We start from the raw sequence: 21573 nt of genomic DNA, 5'->3' as shown, positions 1-21573 counted from the left end.
ATGAACACTCTCACACACCTCCTTAGTCTTCATGGCTCATGTCCTACCTGCATCAAAACCATAATCCATCTGTTCTTGCTTGATCACCATCCCTGCTGGGTAGCGGGTGCTGCTGGCTGCTGTGTTTGCCTGCTCATACAGAGGGTCGTGAAACTCTTGCTTGAAGCCCCGCGGGGGGTACGGCAGGCATGGGGCAGACAGTGGGCGTTGGCACACAGCTGGGACCTCTGCTCGCAAACCCTGCGAAGTGGAGAAGGACTGGCCAGTCTCATTAGGCAGATGGTACAAGGATCTAAAGTGGATACAGAAAGATGAGCAGATTTACAGAATCACAGAGTTGGAAGGGCCCTTCAGGGTCATCTAGTCCAACTTCCTGCACAATGGAGGAACTCACAACTACCTGCCCACCTAATCATCATTAAGAAATGCTTTTTGCTCATTTTGTATCATTTCTGTTCTGTTTTATGTGAACTGCCCTGAGCCTTCAGGAAGGGTAGTATATAAATATAATAAGTAAATAAACAATATGATGGGGTGTGGATCTCACCCACAGCCTCTGTTCACTCCACCGGTGATAAAATAAAGGGGCTCTATAAGGCCAGGCATAATGCTTCTGTAAGTAGAAGCTGTGGTCTAGGGAGTGCCTGGTTGAACCCTCAATTCCGTCTCAGGTTTGCTGTCTCAAGCCACTCTCGGCTTCATCAGCAATGTAAGGTTTTTAATAGCAACCTAAAGAGCCTCTTGTGGCGCAGAGTGGTAAGGCAGTAGACATGCTGTCTGAAGCTCTGCCCATGAGGCTGGGAGTTCGATCCCAGCAGCTCAATCGACCCCCACGGGACCATCCAACACTTATTTATTTATCTCTTGGATTTCTAGGCTGCTGTTCTCCAGAAAAGCTCCTGGGGAGACTTACAGCAAAAAATTATTGCATACAATAAAACATTTAAAAACTTTACATTATTAGACTAATGAAACACCTCCCCAGGCCTGATGTTATAGCAGTTCAAATAACAAAGTAATTGGCCTGATTTAGCCTGTTTGGTGCAGTGGTTAGGAGTGTGGACTTCTAATCGGGCAAGCTAGGTTCGATTTCCTGCTCCCCCACATGTAGCCAGCTGGGTGACCTTGGGCTCGCCATGGCACTGATAAAGCTGTTCTGATTGAGCAGTGATATCAGGGCTCTCTATGCCTCCCCTCTCTCATAGGGTGTCTCTTGTGGGGAGAGGAAAGAGAAGGCGACTGTAAGCCACTTTGAGCCTCCTTTGGGTAGAGAAGAGTGGCATATAAGAACAAACTCTTCTTCTTCTTCTTCCTTCTTCTTCCTTCTTCCTTCCTTCTTCCTTCCTTCTTCTTTCTTCTTCTTCTTAGATGAGAGGGGAATGGCTCAGGCAGAAGCCCGGGTGAGGGGTTAGGCAGATGGTAAGAGTGCACCCTTGGCCTCAACCAAATGCCTGGTGGAAGAGTGCCATCTTGCAGGCTCTTTGGAACTTTGGGAGCTCCATAAGGGCCCAGATCTCTGACGGCAGCTTATTTCACCAGGCTGGAGACAGGGCCGAAAAGGCTCAAGGCCGAAAAGGCTCACTTCTCTGGGGCTGGGGACAACCAACATTGGAGAGTATTTGGAGAGTGGAGAGCTCTTCGGGGGGCTTACGGTACGCATGTCCCAAACACCATAAGGCCCTAGGGGTTAAAACTAGCATCTTAAACCTGATCTGGAATTCGTCAGGCAGCCAGTGCAGCTGCTGGAGCACAGGTCACATGTGAGCTCTCCATGGGGTCCTCATAAGGGCCCAAGCTGCAACACTCTTTGCAGATTGATGAGCTTGGAGATCCATGTCATCAGGCCCCTTGCAACCTGCCAGAACAGAGGGTGCCAGGATATGTTGCAGTACCAGACTGGATACCATTTCTAAGATGCGCTTGAAAACAGAATAGTTTATTCGGCAGTATGTCCTTGGGAATTCCATTTTTCTCAAAAAGGTTTTTAAAAGGAATTTCATCATAATATACAAGATAGAACAACATCAGCTTCTGGAGAAAGATTCAGACTAATCCTTCTCCTTGTTTTCATGTTCCTTCCCCACAGGCACACTGGAGGGGTGAAATAAAACCATGAAATTCAATCGAAATCCAAGTGGCATTCCAAAGATTAACAATATCTGTTCCATCATGAATCAAAACTAACTTCATCAGATGCATGCAGATATACTGGAGAGAGATATTTAGACTTAAAGCTACTGTGCCACGGAAGCTTCTTAGTGCAGTGGCTCACCTGTGTTCCATAAGGTACGTCCGGCCAGGTATAGCCTGGTTTGGGCCTTGGGAGCTCATGAAATTTGAGTTTTGCCTATAGAAACACACACTGATTTTAGTATGCATTCAAGGGTTCTCCTGACTTTACATTTCAAAAAGCCCTGTTGGATCAGAGCAGTAATTCAATTCATGCAGTATCGTGATCCATACAATGGCCAACCAGTTGCCCTGGAAGACCAATTATAATTCCCAGAGGCCAAGGCATTTCCTCTGAAGTAGCTCGCTAGCACTGGGTTTCAGAAGTTTACTACTTCTCATTATGGAGGTTCATTTTAGTTACTGTGGATGGCAGCCCCTGACAGACTTCCTCTCTATGGTCTGTCTAATCCACTTGCAAAACCACCTATGCTTGTGACCATCACAACGGCCACCAGTAGGGAATTACTATAGTTACCTTGGGATAACTTTGGCCCAGATGAATTCTGAATAGGTTATTAAAACAGAGCCCTACATATCTAATGTTTTAAACATTTCACAAACAAAAGTCCCCTGACCCCAAGGAGCTCGCCATCTAGGCTGTGGGAGAGACAGGAAGAGAAGAGGAAAAGTCGAAGCATGAATGCTACGGGGTGCTTGGAGGCAAGGGTGGGGAAGTTTGTGTTGAGGCAAAAACAAGATAGGAAGCCAGCACAAGTTGTGGTGATAGAAGAGCTTCAAGTAGTCTCAATAGCAATTTTGGACTTCCCTCTGCAAAATGTACAAAATGGCCACAAAATACAGTCTGTGTCTCAAGAATGCTATATACATATAAAAACAAATGGGAACAAAATTTAAGCTTTTGTCCAGTATTAGCTGAAGTGAGATTCTCTTTAATGGGGCAAGGAGTGGCATGGAATTGGATGAACTCTGCTAAAAATGGAAAGTCCAGTCAATCCTTGACTTGTCTTCACTTGTCTTGCTGACAACTTCATTTTTCCTGGAGGAAATTCACCTACCATCCCATAGTGATGATCAACAATTCCCTGGGTATGCAAGGAAGGGCCACAAGAGGCAAACACTGGCACATCCCTTCTTTCCCATCAACTCATAATCTGCCTAAGTTCATAAAGTCAGTATTTCTATCAGATGACTCTCTAGCCTCTGCTCTATCTGTCAGGAACTTCTTCTGGATATTTAAAACATACATGTCCTCAACCAAAACCCTGGTGGAAGAGATCTATCTTACAGGCCCTGTGGTTGGCTCTTGCAGCAGGTATTTTGTGACAGCCATTTTATGGCTCCACCCACTGTACTATATCAGAATTCCAAAGTTGTTCTCAGGCTCAAAAAGGTTGGGGATCCTTGATCTAGGATGTATGTCAAATATAGCCATTCGACATGATCAAATGCTTTCTCCATGTCCCAGAAAATTAAACAATCATCATTGCTTCCTATTCATCTTCTGGCATGAAACTATTTAATTATGGCTAATGAAACCGGTTTAATCCAAATCCACATATAGCATAATCAATTTATTCTGTTAGCAATCACAATAGTTCATACCTTGATTTTCAAGAGAAATTTAAGATTCTGGCTGTGAAAGATATTTTCCTGCCTTAGGAATCACAATGATTTTGACCTCATTTCTATTGTTTCATAATACAGAACCTACTTTTAAATATTTACCAGCTGATCTTACAAAGTTCTGCTAAAGACTGATCTGATTCAGGACTCCTTGTTTTTTAAATTCCTTATGACCAATGCTACTTAGTCATTTCAGCCACTAGCAATTCTAGTTAAAATCAAGATAATTTTGAAGTGTTAACTTTTGTTAGAACGGGGTCTTTGATCGGGTTCAGAGCAAAGCAAGTTAAACAGACAAGCTGAGAAGAGACAAACTGGTCCCCCTGGTGCTCCATTTACCTGGCATAAAGGCACTGCTCTCCATTACGATACTGAAACGGCTGCCTGTGTCTACAAGAGCCAGATGCTTCTGAACATGGACTCCGGGGTTCCTTTTTGATTTTTGCTGGTGGGCTGTGAAGGGCTACTGGGGGAAAAAATCAAAGTAAACCTTTTCCTACCGACAAAGGCAGGCAGAACTGCTATGTATAATTTTTTAAAAGGCAGGCAAAGATTTCCTCTCCCTCTCACCCACCTCTGAGAATATTGATCACAGTTTTCAATTCATTTTGAAATGCATTAAATAAAATTAGATTCAGGATTCCACAATGACTGCTTAGTAGTAGGATTCAACCTGCAAAAGAAGCCTGAGAAATTAGAGAAAAAGAGCTGGTTTTTGTATTCCACTTTTTACTATCCAAAGGAGTCTCAAATCGTATTACAAGAATTTATCTTTCCTCTCCCCACAACAAAAACCCTGTGAGGTAGGTGAGGGTGAGAGATCCCTGAGAACTGAGAGCTGGCTGCATATGGCGGAGGGTGGAATCAAACCCAGTTCTCCAGATTAGTGGTCACTGCTCTTAAAAGTTTCCGTCTCTCTATGTTTTGGGGCGGATCATACAGATCTTGATCAGTTGTCAATCCCACCTTCTGCCTACACAAACTGTGTCAAACAATACCTATTTATTACAGCCTTTGCTTGAATAGTTCATTGCAGTGTGTTAGGTTTTTTTTAAGTGGGTCATATATTCTTCACAGGACTGATCTACAAATTTGGAAGGTGGGGTATTCAGAACTTTTGGGAGCAAATGGGAAGGGCATAAGAGTTTAGAAAACCATTTCTCTCTACTTGAAATGCTTTCTTACAGCCAGTAAAGAGGTGGTTTTATGCAGTTTGCTGTGACCTGCAGAGAAAATCCAATTGTTTTCTTCCCACAGCCCTTTTAAAAACCTGAAGGGCTTTGTTAGCTTCTTGCTGTTAAGTCACATCTAACCTATGATAAACCCCTTGGGGTTTTCAAGACAAGAGATGTGCAGAGGTGGCTTGCCAATACCTGCCTCTGCATTGTGATCCTGGAATTCCTTGGGGGTTTCCCATCCAAATACTGGCCATGGCCAACCCTGTTTAGCTTCCAAAACCTGATGAGATAAGGCTAGAAAAGTCAAGGCTATGATGACCAGGCGTCCCGATTCTCGTTGCACTGTCATGCTTTTTGCCAAAATGTCCCGCATCTCGCAGAGTCCTTTAAAAGTCCCACAAAGCGCCTGGCCGCAATGTGACGTGTTGCGGCTCTGACCGGCCCCAGCCACCCTGCTTTCACCGAGCTCAAGCCAGCCCCGCCCCATGTACGCGAGGGATGGCGGGTGGGTCCCAACCGCCATTCGGGCCTGTCTTGGACTTGGTGCGCCCTGGCCTGCCTCCGGCTCCGGGCATCCTGTGGGGGGTGGCTGAAGGAAGCAGCCTGGGGCAGGGCACCCGAAGAAGTCTGTGCCTGGGGGTGGCGGTCGTGCCGGGGACTCAGACCCCGCAGGGGTGGAGAACCCGGGCTCGACCACCTGAAGTGCCATGCTTGGCTTAGGGTGGCCCTGTTGCACTGTCTCGGTCTGGCCTGCCTTGCAGGCTTGTGGTCAGGATTCCGTGGTGGAGCAAGAGATAAAGAGAAATCTAATGCCCTGTCTACTGCGCTGACCACCGGGCCCCCCCGTCACCAGGATTAGCCACACGGACAGCAGCTCCAACCTGTCCGACTACCCCTCTGAGCCGCTCTCCGATGAGCAAAGATTGTCCCAGGCTGCCAGCAGTGACGCTGAGTTTGGCACCACCTCTAGCGACCATGAGTGGGAGCTGCTGCTGCTTCTCCCACCAGGGCCAGGCGGCAGCCCCAAACATGCTTTGTCCTCTGACGGCCACTGGGGAGGCTCAGGCGACTGAGGCACGCCCTGCTCCCGGAGCACACCAAGGGGAGGACAGCGGGGAGCTCCCGCCTGGCAGCTGACGGGGGTAGGGGGCAGCGGCGGCAGCGGCAGGGCACCTCTATTCATGTCTTGAAAAAGCCTACAGGGTTGCACTGCCACCTACCAGCAACTGATGCATACATCATGACTGTAATACCGCTTAGTTAGCCATAACAGACAAAGGTATCCAGAAATAAGGCAAAGCTGAACCTGCACTACTTGCATCAGATGTATAGGAGACTGAGCAGATGTGAAACTGGTGAGAAATAAGGTCTGTATGCCTCCTAGGAATAAAGTGGCCCTCTGGACACCAAGATCCACCCACAAGCTGAAACCCAAGGAAGAGGAAGGAACGGCACTTCCAAAAATGCGTAGACCCAAGGTAGGAACATGACCTTTCTTGCAGCTATGCAACTAGGAGAAAGGGAAATTTTGCGAGTGCCCCACAATTAGAACTCAGTCTACAGGTTCTGCCTGTATGGACACGACCTGAGCATGCCACATGACACGGCCTCCATTTAATAGGCAGAGGAAAGAAGTATGCAGGGAGAGAACAGTCCCAATTTGAGGAATGGAGATTTTTGCCAAATGGCTTTACAGTTTCTCCCACAAGACCACAAAGACTCTTTAAAACTATGTCTGTTTCTCAAGATGAAGGGCACAATTCTGCCGGGTTTCCTTGTGGGATGTAACTGAGTGTTCCAATCACATCCGTTATGTCTCTGCATGAGTTCTAACCTGGCCATTCGCTCCCAGATGGCTTTCCTAGAAACATGGAGGGAATATTTACGGAGAACGGCTGGCAACTGGCAGGAGGCTGGGGGGGGGGATAGAAGCATGCATCCCAGCAGCCCCATCGAAGTAGGTAAGTAAGCCCTTTTGCTATGGGAAAACAGCATGTGTGCTGGCAATCCCCAGGAGACTGGAGGGCAGAGATTCACTGAAACAGCCTCCCAGTGGTGTAACCAGGAGTGACAGCACTGCATTTCAGGAGGCTCTAGGGTTCTCCAGAACTGTATAATAAAAAATCAACAGATTTTAGGGGGGAACACAAGAGCATCCAACAATGCAGTGTCATCTCTTGCAGTTACATAGAAAATATGCCGGGGACATTGTCCCAACCCCTCCATTTAAGATTTAATATAAGAAATAAATACATTTTCCCTGCCACCATTTACTGGAATAAAGTGGCCATTGGAAGCTGATGAGCAGGAGTCCCCCCCCCCCCACCTTCAGCAGCACTTTGCCACCCTAGCTAAGCGCATGTCTTCAGAACAGGGCTACATGAAATACTCAACCAGAGCATGCAAATAAACCAATAAAGAGCTTAAAATGAATGTAACAGTTTTTAGTCTAAAGGCACAATAAAAGATCAGTCCCTTGATCTGCTCTTCGCCATGGCCTTGACACTGCTCCCTTTTTTCTTGTCATGTGACCCTGATGTCATGCATCTTTCTGTCATAAACTTTGCAACTCTATGGGTCCTAAGCTCAGTGGGTCCTGGGTATGGAAAAGTTGAAGACCACTAGCATAGCACACCCGTTGCACATGTCAAGATCCTGTGTGCCTACTTTCATGATCTTGCCATGTAATACTTTCTTGACCAGTCTATATGTAGTTTTCTTGAACCATCTTATGATTTTTGACTTGTCCTATGCTTTTAAGCCTTGGCTTAGTAATATTCCCTTTGACCTGTCCTTAACCTGCATCTCAGTTACGAAATGGTTTTCAAAGCTCCTCCATGGCAGAAAGCACTTGTTTTGACCTTGCTGGACTCATTACTCTGGACTGACCTGGGTTCTGAATGTTTTTTCTGGGAAACTTGGCCTGGGAGAATGGGAGCCTGAGGGCACATTGGCAAGTGTACCAAGATTCAGACTGGGAGGAGGGGTTGCAAGGGCAGCATCAAAGTACACTCGTAGATTCATTTGTCATTTCTAGCAAGGAAAATCTTTGCTTCTGTTCGCCATGTTTTTCAATAAAGGGATTTCTGGTTTACAACAGATCTGCTTATTGGAAACTTGAAGGGGGCTTGTCAGCACATATGCTTATCTTTAGCACGTGCATATACAAAAACATTTCCCTCTAATATCTGGTAGGTTCCCATTTTGTTATAGAGGCATATAATATATGTGCCTTTATTGAGAACCAGTGAGGTGTAGTGTGGTAACTAGTGTTCCTCTGGAGCTGGGGAAATGGGGCTCAAATCTCCAGTTCACCACAATGCTCACTGGATAACCCCAGGTCTGTCTCTGTCTTTCAGCCTAACCTACCTCATGGAAATAGAGAAAGCTGAGAGCTCAGTAGCACCTTAAAGATTAACAAAAATGGTGGCAGGTATACCTTTGCTTTTTCTACTTGCTATGGACGGATCTTGATCTACCTCGCAGGGTTGTTGGGTGAATAAAATACGGGAGTGAATCATGCATACTGCCCTGACCTCCTTGTAAGAGATGTGGAATAAGACTAGACACTACAGCTAAAATTGTTCATAAATCAAGAAGTACAGTCAGACAATGGTTTGTAAACAGCTAGAAAGAACTTTTGAAAGTAATGAAATTATCAAATAACATTATTCTTTAATCATTATGGCCTGAAGGAAAGTTACAGGAACACAGCCATTTTTTTTTCAAATGGTCTTTGTTTCTTACTGTCCAGAACTCTCTCTGTTTTAAAAATATATTAATGGAGCTCTCACCAAAAATTGTGGGGTGGGCTACATTGCTCATCAACACTGCTGAATACAAAACTGTGCTCTTGGTCAGTGTTATTGTAACCGGTGAGATCATCCTCTATAATCCCAAATATCCTTCCAAAGGATGACCAGAGTTTGAAAAGAAAATTAGCCCGGAGGGGAGGAACATGCAGAAGCAGAAATACCAACAGTGTTAACTGGCAGTTATTAAATACTCCAATAAAACCTTCGGATGTAAAGAAAACTGAAGCTAGCCAAATGGGAGTGAATATCCAGTCCCAGACAGAGTGTGAAATCAATGGGCTTGAATTCAGGCAGGAGCACAGGTACACCCAACTCAGAACAGGATCTGGCTTCAGGCATTTCAGAGTTTTGCATCAGGCCAGCCTTTCAGATCAATCTGGCCTTGCCCACCAAGGCTTCCCATCCCCCCCCCCCTACTAACCCCAGACACAATACTTACAGTTTTCTGAATGGCAGTCAGGCACATATTGTTCATCGCTGTCTGGAACCTGAGCTGCAAAAGGCAAGAAAGGAGAGTGAGCCTATTTACATCCAGTTCAATGCTCTTGTCAAACCAAGTGGGAGGAGAAGCTGGCTACATCAGCGATGGCAACAAGAGACAAGAGCCGGCGTTCCCATCAGGACAGCCTGTGAGCTTTTCCCCAGTAGATCCGTCCACTAGTAGGACTGGTTCTTCCCTTCCTTCCTTGGGAGCCTCGAGCCTTGTGGCTTTTCTCTCCTATGCTGATCTCTCTACTTCGGAGTCAGAAGAGAACAAAAGGCTACCTGATTCGAACCTGTGCTTAGAAGGCAGGCTGGGCAACCGCACAGGCACAGGGTAGCAGTCAGACTGGAATCCAGAGGACCCTGATCTGAATCTCTACTCTGCCAGTGAAGCCTGCTGGGTGACTTTGGACCAGTCACTCTCTCTCAGCCTAAGCTACCTCTCAGGGTGGTTGTTCTGAAGACACAGTGGAAGAGGGGAGAACAATGTTACAAGCAGCTTTGGGCTTCCACTGAGAAGAAAGGTGAGATCTACAATCTGATCCAGCATGGCTTCCCTTCTGTCCTAACCTCTGGAATTCCAGAGCCCTCAAATTTTTGTCCACCCTACTTGGTGGCTCTGCAGGGAGAAGGAAGTGTACCTAGCAGTTAGCACAGCTAAGAGGCTTGGTGTACTGGTTAATAGCAGTGGCTTCTAATCTGGTGGGTCAGGTTTGACTCTCCACTCCTCCACATGCAGACAGCTAGATGACCTTGAGCTAGTCACAGTTCTGTAAGAGCTATAGAGTCATAGAATCACAGAGTTGGACGGGACCTCGAGGGCATCTAGTCCAACCCCCTGCACAAAGCAGGAACTCACAACTACTTGCCTACCCACAATGACCCCAATTTCATGCCCACATGATCCCCCCCACCAAAAACCTCCAGAATTCAACGTGGCCTGGAGGGAAATCACCTACCATCCCACAGTGGCAATCAGCAATTCCCTGGGCATGTTTCTACAGATCTCTACCAGCCCAACTACCTCCCAAGTGTCTGTTGTGGGGAGAGGAAAGGAAGGCAATTGTAAGCCACTTTGAAACCCTTGTAGTAATAAAAAGTGGGGTATAAAAGCCTCCTTGACCACCACCACCACCACCCCTCTCCTCTTCTCCCTCCTCCTTGCCACTATCTTGGTTCCAACCCAAACAATAACACCCCCCATGTGCTTTCCAGAGGCCAACCCAGATTCTGGAACGTTTGTATCATTGGCTAGACAGACCAAAGGAGCACATGTCACCATACATAAGTTTAGGAAAGGGGTTTATTCTGGTTATTTGATTCCTTTGTCGCCTGACTCTGAATGATTATTTAGGGGACTGCAGGCACTTCAACCCTGGCATCTTCCAAGTGGTAATTTCCTAGAACTACTAGGAACTGGCATTGATTACTAAGACAACCTATTGATACTGATAAATGGGGATACATTTTCTCTATTTACAGAAAAGGGATCTGTGGGAAAAGCCAATCAGTGTACACAACACTTCCACAAACCTAAGCTGCTCCCACGATGGGATTTCATGGGGGTAGAATGAAAGGACATGTGCAAACAGGGTGGTGGCCAGGTCTGCCCTGGTCACTGGCGGGGGAAGCGGGGGGCGAGTCTGTGAGACTTGGGTATGGAGCCTGGGGAAGCCAGGGATCTCAGTGGGGCCCACCCTCCGAAACAGCCATTTTTTCCAGGGGAACTGATCTCTGTAGTCCGGAGGTGAGTGATAATTCCAGCAGATACCCAGGCTGGCATCCCCGTGTGCAAACAACATCATGGCTAATCAATGGCTTCTGTTTTTACCTTCTTTACTCTGAGGAAAATATAAATCTTAGTTTCTCCAAAGTGAATGGGAAGCCCTGGGGTGGATTCTTCATCTGGATCTTTCCAAGAAGTGCTAGAGAGAAGGGTGGGGCTAAACTCCATATTGAACTGGCAGAGCTAAGTGTTGTACCTTCTCCCTTTCAGCTCTTTGAAGGGCTTTTCCTGACCCCTGAAGATCTCCAGGCCCCACCTGGAGGTTGGCAACATAGGGAAGGCGTGGAGGATCAGACTCAGCCCTTGAGATTAGAGTCTGCTATTCTTTAACCACTTCACCATGTTGGATCTCGAGTTCGAGAAGAGTGCAAGGGGAGGAAGGCCAGGAAGGATGCTATTGCCTGTTGTATTCCTGGGTGCAATGGGCTTTGCCCCTAGCTTCCTTATAAAAGTGAGATAAAACAGAGTTTGCATTTTGTTAAAAAAAACTGCAACAAAACCAGTGAATTTCTATCAACTATTGCAAGTAGAAGCTTCCGATGTTAAAAATGCACTGGGAGCCAAAAAAGTGAATTTTTAATAAATACTAGGCATACTAAAATCCCTTTCATTTATTATTGTAACAATCAGGAATATTTTGACTGTCAAGCAAACAACATTGACATAATCACATCCATGGCTCCTTTCATACTGAACAGACCTCAACAACTGCTTTTAAAAATGAAATGTTAAACATTAGATCAGATTAAGATTTCTATTGCATTTTTTAAAATTATTAACATTAATGAATGACATGAAGCACTGAAGTCAGAGTTGTGCTTCCCCCACGGCTCACATGCTGGACTAGCAGCCATCTAGATCACTTTGTTGGCCCCCAAGGGCCTAAAACGAGAACTAGGAGCTCTTGCAGAAATGCTGATCCCAACATGCCTCGTCCAGGACCAGTTCTCTCCATTTTCGTTTGCCAGCATGCTAACCTTTAAAAATGTTGCCTGAGGTGGCGACATTTGGGCTAGAAAGGATTTCTATGGAGTCTTGAAGCTGGCAAAGGTAATGCATGGGGACCCTGGTTCTAATTCCATTCTCCACCACAAATGTTTTTATTTACATTATTTATATTCCACCTTTCTCACTGAAACATGAGGCAGGCTCACTAATTAAGCGTTGGGCAACCCACAATCATCCTCTTACTCTCTAAGAGGACAATAATAATAGTATCTTTGCAAGAAAACAAAGAATAGTTTGGATCCCACACAAAACCTTTGCTAACAGATGGAATTTCTGGCAGTGAAGTGGGATTTTTCGGCCTCCTCCTCCTCGTGCTAGAGCCCCAAACACTGGTCCTGGGAGATGGGGACACTGCCCCACACACAAACATGCGCACCCTGAATAGCATGAAAGGGACAGGGGGACTGACAAAAATCACACACCCATTTCTCTTAGGGGAAATTTTCCACTGGCATAAAAGTGCTTTCAATGTGAAAAATGCCACCTTAATGCAAATTATGCCTACCTTCCAGCTACCAGCCTGGTTTCTTCAAATCTAAGTCTACAAGGAAGAAATCTTCTTGACTGTGCTTACTCAGAGCCCCAAGGCCTCCCTTCCGAACATGCAAAATTAATGCATTTCCTATGACTCAGAGAAGCCTTATTTGGAAGCATCTAGATAAAACTGACATGAATATGTAGCTTAAGACTGATACATATTATAATTTTGTTATGAATTTGTAATACATAAAAGATTAATATTGTAAATTTGTTGCTTGTTCTCTGTAACAAGTCTTCATCTCAAGAACAATTTTAAAAATTAAAAGAAAAATAGTCTGCTTAATGAGAATACACGGAAATCCTGAATTTCACATTGGCTATCTGAAGCTGAACCACAAAAGTCCTCATTCAGAATTACTAGTGGTTATGACCTATATTCCTGGGCAGTATAAGCGCTCCATTTGGTTGGTAATATATGATTTAATTGTTATAGGAACCAATTAGCATGCACATATGTTCAGGAAATACATGAATTAGGATGTTGGAAACTTGATTTTAAAAACGGGCCCTTTTCCTTGCCAGTGATTTAAGTGGCTTGGATTAAAAATCAATTCCCCTTAGCATTAAAAATAAACTATTTCATAAATATCTCAAAGCATTATTCATCACTGGCAGAAACAAAGCATTAAAAGATGCCCACAGTCCAAGGGTTGGATCCAACCACCCTTCTCACTCAACTCCAGATAAGTCCCCTCCTCAATACAGGCCTCCTGTTTTTTGTCCATGCAGGACCCATAATCAACCTAGCCTTTTGGGGTGGTTCAAGGAGACCCACCTTCCTTTTTTCACCAGCAGAAAAGCTGGTTGGCTTGAGCCCCAAGACAATCGGTGGAAATTCCATTTTCCCAATATTTGCCTAGATTCCCTTTACCCTTTGAAACAGACCTACAAAAGACGCAGCATGGTGCAATGGTTAGAGCAGGGGTAGTCAAACTGCGGCCCTCCAGATGTCCATGGACTACAATTCCCAGAAGCCCCTGCCAGCATTCGCTGGCAGGGGCTTCTGGGAATTGTAGTCCATGGACATCTGGAGGGCCGCAGTTTGACTACCCCTGGGTTAGAGTGTCCAATTGGGATCTTCAGGAACCTGGTTCAACCCCTCCCTCCACCCCATCACAGAAAATCTCTGGGTAACCTTGAGTCTCTCACTGTCACTCAACCCAGCCTACCCCACAGGGTTGTTATAAAGGTCAGGATATTGTAAATAACTTTAATTTCTCATTGGGGAGAAATGCCGGGTATAACTAACAAGATAAAATTTTAAAAATCTATCCAGAGGAGGATTACATTTAAAAAATGAACCTGCTGCCATAGGCTCCATGTTTATTCAGCCACCTGCAACGAAGCCCCAAGACCCGGTTTGACGACATGCAGTGTCCTTGGAAGGGGGCAACCAGGCACTGGACAAAGAGCAAGAGAGAAGCTGCTTTTCCTTCTGAAATTCTCCCACCCCACCCTGAACTACTTTTATCCTGGCAGGGTTCCTGATCCTTGTTTACCTAGTAAACATAGATCAGAAACCCAGCAGGGGCAAAAGAAACTCCAGACCTCGGGAGATAAAAGCCAGTAAAGGGGAGGGGGACAGAAGGATCAAGGACTTTACTTTCTCCAATGTACCCCCCCCCCAGCAAAAGAGAAAAGGAGTCTCAGAGCATGTTTGCAGCATCAAGCAGAGTCTGTCTCGGGTTGCAAAATGCTATGTACCTTCCCTATACAGGTAAGGTGAAGCAGCTGGAATTCTAAATTGGGAGAGGGAGGATGTATACATATCAAGAAAAAAAGAGTTGAGAGAGAGACAGAGAGAAATCATTCTCCCATCAGACACAACAGAGGCTTAAATTTAGAATTCCACAACAAAATAAGAAGCCGGAGTCGTCAAGAAAGCACGAATTCTTGAACATTTCGTTTCCAGTTTAATAGCTGTGCTTTCTTTAAAGCTCTTCTCAGTTGTCCAGTGAGTATTTTCCAGCTCAACCCATATAGCCCCAGCACCCACCCATGATGCATTTTTTGTTACAGCTTTTATACTAGATGTTAGTTTGCTTGTAAAGCAGTATCCTGTTCTGGAGCAGATTCTCCTCCCAGAACTTTTCTGCCTGTTGGAATTCAAGCTCTCTTGGTTCAGTTCTAGATGGGGATCGTTACAAGTTTGACAAGGATCCCCGGTACCTCTAGGATTTAGTCGGGCTGTCTTTCGGCTTGGATTTCAGAGACTGGTCTGCCTTTTAGTTCTAGATGGAACAACTTTGATAGCATGTATTAAACTCACAATTTTTATTTGCACTATATCAAAATTAAGTAAGTTAGGTTACTGTTAAACTCTGTTCCACCTGGGGAACAAAAATGCATTCTCAAGGGTGAGAAAGCTGATTACTCAACATGAATTTTTTAACAGTCTTTGGTACTCTTCTTAAGCTTATGACCACTAAATGTACTGTTTAAAAAAAAATCTCCTTTTTCACGTACAGTAAAGAAAAGGCACTTCATTTAATTTCACAGATGTCATGCTCTGGCTGAAAAAACTTAGGATGACTTCACAACCAACAACAACAACAACTAGTGATTAAATTCCTGACAAAGTGGGGAAAAATAAAAAATAAGCCATGCCACTACATTTCATATCCGTAATATATATTCAAGAATATGAAAACTATTATTGCAGCCCCATAATTTCCCCCATGCTTCTGATAAGAGTGGCAGATCTCAAACGATGTGAAAAGAATGAAAAAGGAAATACTGTAACCCAGTGGAAGCTTCAACAAATACATTCTATCTTTAATTTGCATAATAAATACACTGTCTGCAGTTTGGACCTTCACATTATTTGGAACCTTTCAAGTAGTAAGAGGCTGTCGATAATCATGAAGACGCGTCTAGGGTTCTTTCTGTGGTCTAATGTCTTGCTTTTTGAGTAGAAAACATTTTGAAGCCATGTTTCAAAGGGTTAAAACGTTCACAAAAGGTAGCAAATTCCACTTTTTGCAACTGCGAGATACTGACAGTCAGTTAGTCCAAGCTGAACAGAAAACCATTTCATTTTTAATCATCAATGACCTATCCAATTTCAAATATAAATAAAACCCACCAGTATAAGCGTACTGTGGAGTCATCCAGGTAGAATTTCCCCTTTGCTGCATGCATGTGCTTATTTGCTACCAATGTTGACAATACGTCCTCTTTCTGAACTACTCGCTATGATGTCTAAGCATTCTTCTGTTTTACATGACAAGAGGCATGGCAACCTCATGGCTAAAATAAACAAGACCGAAATCCTTTTTAACCTTTTCCAAATGTCAGGTCCCCAGATCCCTGTCTACCAGAACAAAATACAAGATCTACTTCAAAACGGCAATTAACTACCATTTACATTAATTAGACTCTTGAGAAATCAATGGGTGTACTTTCCAGGCTGAAATCAGGAAGCAGAGAAACAGCTGGAGAAGCATCCAAATCAAGCAGGCCACCAGAAGACAAAACTCAAATGTTCTGAACTTGCCTGTTTCACAAGCTTAGAAGCAGATCTCTCAGAGGGAACTGAACCCACACTCACGCAAGACAGACCTATATCCTGCTTTATCGCATGGTGGTCTTCCAGCTGGACTTTGGATCTCCGAGATCTGGGATGAAATCTCCACACTGAGTCAGTCACACCTTAGGCCCAGCACAGTGCAGTGCTAAAGTAAGATCTGGGAGAACCTGGTTTGAATTCTGCTCTGCCACAGGTGCCTGCTTGGTAGCCTGGAGCCAGATACATATTCCCAGCCTAAGCTGCCCTGTAGTGTTGTTGTGAGGATAAAACAAAGGAAGACGAAATAATAAAGCTGCTTTAGATTCCCATGTTGGGAGAGAGAAGGAAAATAAATAAAAATATAAATAAGGTCTAGCCTGCCTCACAGGGTTATTGTGAGGCAAAAACAGGGAAAGGGAAGCTCTGCCTGCTGGCAGGATTCAAATGTACTAACTAGTTGGATATTTATTTATTCCTTGATTTATATCCCGCCCCTCCCGGCGTGTCATCTCAGCAGTTACTAACAGCCACTGTTTAAAAAAAATATTTTCTCTGAGAGAAAAAAACCCCACACTGAGCCAAGTTCCTTTCATAAGCAAATACCAACACAATGGCATGATTCATCTTCCTGAGTTTACCCAAGCCAGAGACTAAACTACATACGGACAGATCTGGAAACCAAAGAGTGAAAGCAGAAGGGAAATCAGCCGCAGACTGAGGGAGGTTGAAATGCATAATGGAGGTGGCGAAAGAGAAGCTTACCTTCCGTTAGCCAGACTTCTTGAAACTGGTTTAGGTCATGGAAGAGGTCTGAAAGGAGAAAGGACAGAGCATAATAAACACATCTCTACTGGATGGAGCAGCAGAGAGCGCGCAGGCATGTTAAAGGACAGAGATGTGCCATTTCTAGAACTGTTGAAGGCAAGAAAGAAGCCCACATGGGGGGGAGCGGGGTACAGAACACAGACATTTGAGCGGTGGTGATAGAAAAAGAAGAAGAAATACTTTCTTATCATACCTAAACTAATTTTACTGCTTTTACAACACAAAATGTCTCACTGACAACCTAGCTAACATAGCTTGCATCAACAATTGCACTACTGGGGGATATTTATGACTGGATGAAAAGAATAAACCCTTTCATTTTTCTAAGACACATGGCAAATACATGAATGCTAAAAAAAACAAACAGCTGCAAACAGCTGCAGTTTATGTTTCCTTAGCACATGTGTCAGTTGGAGGGGGGAAATGTAGCAAAGAAAAAAATGTGTGTTATCTGGATAGAACAGGGGTGGGCAAACTGTGGCCCTCCAGATGTCCATGGACTACAATTCCCAAGATTCACTGGCAGGGGATCATGGGAATTGTAGTCCATGGACATCTGGAGGGCCATAGTTTGCCCTCCCCTGGGATAGAAAGTCTCGTATAGTCATAACAGGGCTACCACTGTATTTAGATATCAACTTAAATGCTACTGAATAGTTCATCGTGCATATTAACTGTGGCCAAAATTAGTCACATCTAAACAAGAAATTGATATTGGAAGTTGTGTCTACTACGCCACACAGGAATCATCATTCTCTCATGCAGTAGATTGTCTTACATATTTTTCCACTCAAGTCAACAAAACCAAAGATGAAAAAGAAACTATTTCACACCGTTTCCTTAGTGCTGACCCAAATTTCTAAATCTTTCATTTTAATAAAATGTGGTTTTTCTCAGGCCTTCATATCTCTATTAACAAATACAAGAAAACACAAGGAACTGTAAATATTGTATATATATTACAATGGTCTTTAGTTATAACCACAACATCTATATATGACAAAGCACAAGGACCAAGGAAACATGGTCCATGGCCAATGCTCAACCCAACTTGCAGAATCAATTTTTCAAACACAGAATCAATCCCCCTCCCAGTAAAAAAAAACAAAAACAAAAAAACACAGGGAGATGTTTCATTGAGTGACTCTCTCCTGCTAAATAAGAAGCTTTGCTTGGCTGGAAGAAAGTGCCTCATTTCAGCAGAAAGAAACCTGGCCACCTTTCTTCTTTGCCCCAAACCTTGTCTCTACGGCTGAGATGCTCACAAGCAAAACCAATGTGCTTTAGTGGCTGGACTAGGATCATATTTGCTCCCCATTCATCTCTGGGTGACCTTGGGCCAGTTGTCTAGCCTTTCCTCCACTATACGTTTGTTGTAACAATAGTGGAAAAATCCTACAGCCTTTCCTTATATCAGTGTTTTAATATCAATAAGCCATTGGCTCAAAGGTATTGGGGAATGTTAGTCAGACGAACCCGCATCCTACATGGCTTTTGTCCATTCAGACCCCAGTGATTTCCAGCATAGCCTTTGGGGAGTTCAAAGCCCCCCATGTCATTTCAGAAAAACTCTCTGGATCGATTGATCTGACCGTTGACCTGCTAGTGGCAGCAAGGAAAGAGCCACAGATGTGCTGAGGTGGAATAAAGTCACAGAGGTGAATTCCTCACTCAGTTCTAGCAACTTGAGACTGGAGCCAGCATTGCTACAACTCCCTGGCAGAAACAGGGGTTTGTGGGGCCTGTCTTACCGCCCTGGGATGCCTCTCTGTACGCACAGCGGAATCCGTGCAGCTGAAACCCTCCAAAGGACAAAGCAGCAACCAGGCACACAGGAGCTCCCCCAAGGTCACGCTGACCTTCCCTGCCTTTCCAAACACTCCACACTACAATGGAACACCAGCCATCTCCAACGGCCACGGGGCTCAGCTGGAGCAGCCCGCCTGTCCAGACTGCAGAACTGCAGTGACACTTCCTATCAAACACTCAAATGATGCAAGTGGGCCTTTGTGCAAGGGAGGATTTTATTTCATTTTACCCATTCTACTCCACCTTTGTCCGCAGTGAGAACCCAAAGTGATTAACGTCATTCTCCTTCTCTCTCCTTGAGCCTCACATCAACCTTGTGAGGTAGGTCAGGCAGAAAGTCTACACCTGTCCTGAGGTCACCTGGCAAGCTTATTTGGACAGATGGGGAAGGGGATTCTCAAGCACACTGAACTGTCTTCGGGACAAGGATTTTATAGAAGTTATTGTAGGGGTAGAGATGCGTGTGCCCACTGTCCCAACCAGAGATCGATATCCTCACTTTATGGCAGGGGTAGTCAAACTGCAGCCCTCGCTGGCAGGGGCTCGCTGGCAGGGGCTCGCTGGCAGGGGCTCATGGGAATTGTAGTCCATGGACATCTGGAGGGCCGCAGTTTGACTACCCCTGCTCTATGGCATTCTGAGGGTCAGTTCAGCAGCATCTCCACCAGTCTTAAGATGGCATCGGATTTTCGATGGGGGATGGTTTTTCTTTCCAGTGCTTCGGAAATGAGCTGCCACAGTTCTGAGGATGCCGACCTCAAGAAATCTGAAGTCATGAAATACACGGAGACCTTATTCTCTGTTCCTCAGTTCCCCAGTCTATACAATGGGAACAACTGCTGTCCTACGATGTCATCAAGCTAAATCTTTACTGTTTATATTTTAATGGGAACTGTTTTATTGGCTATAAAGGTGAAGGTATCTGTGTTGCAATTTGAAATGCTGTTATCTGCCCTGGGACACAAGTGAAGAGCTGGATATAAATTGAATAATAAATAAATCAGGACCCCAATGTTGGAGAAGGGATGTTTTTAATACCCAAAGTAGTCCTGAAAGGGTTTAGAGAGCTCTAAGAGAACTGCTCTGAGAACAGCTCTGCAAGAACTGGGACAGGCCCAAGGTCATGCAGCTGGCTGTATGCGGAAGACTGGGGAATCAAATCCAGTTCTCTGGTTTAGAGACCACCACGCTTTAACTACTACACCACACAATTCCCCCTAGATCTCTCACTAACAAGCATACGCACCTTCTGAATCTGGGACTTGGGGCACGCCTGGGTCCATGGTTTTCCTCCATGTGGCCATCACCAGTCGGCCATCCAGGGTTCCCTTTCTTGGCAGTTTCTGGAAAACCACAACAAATGAGGTTCATCAGAAGTCCAATCAGCAGCTCCGTCGGTTGCCAAACTGACTGGCAACTGGAAGGGGGTGGGGGTCCCCCAAGAGCTGAGATGATTACAGTGCAATCCTAATATAGCTCCACTCTTTTTAGTTCATTGTCCTCAATGGGCCTAGAAAGGTACAACTCTATTGAGGATTGCACTGTTGTTTCACTCACCTGTGCAGAAGTATAAGGCACTTGCTGGTCCAGGTAGCCTTTCATCCTTCCATCCGTCATGGGTGCAAGTTCTGTGCCAGCATGGGGGGGGGGGGCAGATGCACACAGCAGACCCTAGAAAGGGAATCGTTTGTTTAAAGGGTAAATCAGTGAGAGAGAACAGAGCATAGGGAAGAACAAGCACAACTGCAGAGATGGAAGGTCCAATGTGATTATGCCCCTGGCCCACCTGCATGTTCTTCACCCCCACCTCAAAATAAGGATGCTTAGCTAAGGGGAGGGGAGGCCTTTGTGAGGGCCTCTCTCCTCTCCACCCCTGCTTCTTGGCCCTTCCATTCTCCTTCCCAGAGAACCCACCTGGTTTCCCCACCTATCTCCCTCTCCTCGCAGACTGAATCCCACCCTGCTTTCTTGACTTCTGCAGACCTCCAAGGGGGAGCTCTCCTATGCCTGCATGGTCAGAATCTCTGCCAAAATTGCACCTCCCTCAGTGTCCCTCCCCAAGAAAACATTACATTCAGCTTCAGTGCTCTGCCTTCAGTGCTCCCCCAATTGCACACCTCTCCACATCTATTCTGCACCCTGATTCCTGGGCTAAAATCACACTAGGCCCCAAAGTTGCCGTTAATGGGCCTCCAGCACCCCCACCTCCGGCACAGCAGCTAAAACTTCTGCAGTGACTCATAAAGATGCCCCCCCTCCATGCAAACTTCTCTCTCCTCCCTCACCTGAGACTGGAGGGGGGGCTGCTTCAGTTCTTCCCCACCCCGAGGCAGCTGATCCCCAAACCACAGGGATGCGCCGCTTCTCGTGGGACGACGCCGGGGGGAAGCTGCTCCCGCCTCCAACGCGGACTTGTTTCCTCTCTTCACAGAAAACAGAATCTTTTCTGTTTCTCTTTGTTTCATTGACTTTGCGAAAGGAAAGGAGGGGAGGTGGAATTCCCTCGGCTCGTTGGGACACGCCCAGCCAATCAAGGCTCAGCGGCGCTGTCGCCCGGTTGGGATAGGGCGTACCCGGGCCCTCGGAGCCAATCAGCGCCGGGAGCTCTACGATTCATTCATGGCTGGAACTCCCATTCATAAAAAAACAAGCGCTCTCAAAGTTCATTCATAAAAGGGCCGGGAGGGAGGGAACGTGTCATGGGTTGTAGACAGGCCGGCTGGCCTTCCGCGCAGACTTTCTCCCTCCTTCCTCGGGGCCTCAAATTGGATGCGCGACTTGTTTTTCCAAGGGCGTCCGTAGTTT

At 45.5% G+C, this 21573-nt stretch overlaps 1 protein-coding gene across 4 annotated transcripts in view; it reads right to left on the bottom strand.

The window, feature by feature from the left end:
- Window positions 1–21306, bottom strand: part of ETV4 (ETS variant transcription factor 4) — a 40310-nt gene extending 19004 nt beyond the window's left edge. Inside the window, exons 1-8 of one of the 4 annotated variants that reach the window (XM_077314165.1) lie at window positions 21054–21306; window positions 20326–20439; window positions 20015–20111; window positions 16897–16944; window positions 9249–9302; window positions 4156–4282; window positions 2273–2347; window positions 48–292 (exon numbers count right to left, since the gene is read on the bottom strand). In XM_077314165.1, the coding sequence (XP_077170280.1) occupies window positions 48–292; window positions 2273–2347; window positions 4156–4282; window positions 9249–9302; window positions 16897–16944; window positions 20015–20111; window positions 20326–20439; window positions 21054–21233 (940 nt within the window). In that variant the 5' untranslated portion in view covers window positions 21234–21306. The remainder of the gene's footprint in view (window positions 1–47; window positions 293–2272; window positions 2348–4155; window positions 4283–9248; window positions 9303–16896; window positions 16945–20014; window positions 20112–20325; window positions 20440–21053) is intronic. The other 3 variants (XM_077314162.1, XM_077314163.1, XM_077314164.1) reach the window with 3 other exon arrangements.
- Between the last annotated feature and the right edge of the window lie 267 nt (window positions 21307–21573).

This window comes from Paroedura picta, chromosome 16 (genome assembly GCF_049243985.1).
Source record: "Paroedura picta isolate Pp20150507F chromosome 16, Ppicta_v3.0, whole genome shotgun sequence".
Taxonomy (NCBI): domain Eukaryota; kingdom Metazoa; phylum Chordata; class Lepidosauria; order Squamata; family Gekkonidae; genus Paroedura; species Paroedura picta.
Note: the sequence above shows the minus strand (reverse complement) of the source record. Positions and strands in the feature narration are given on the sequence as shown.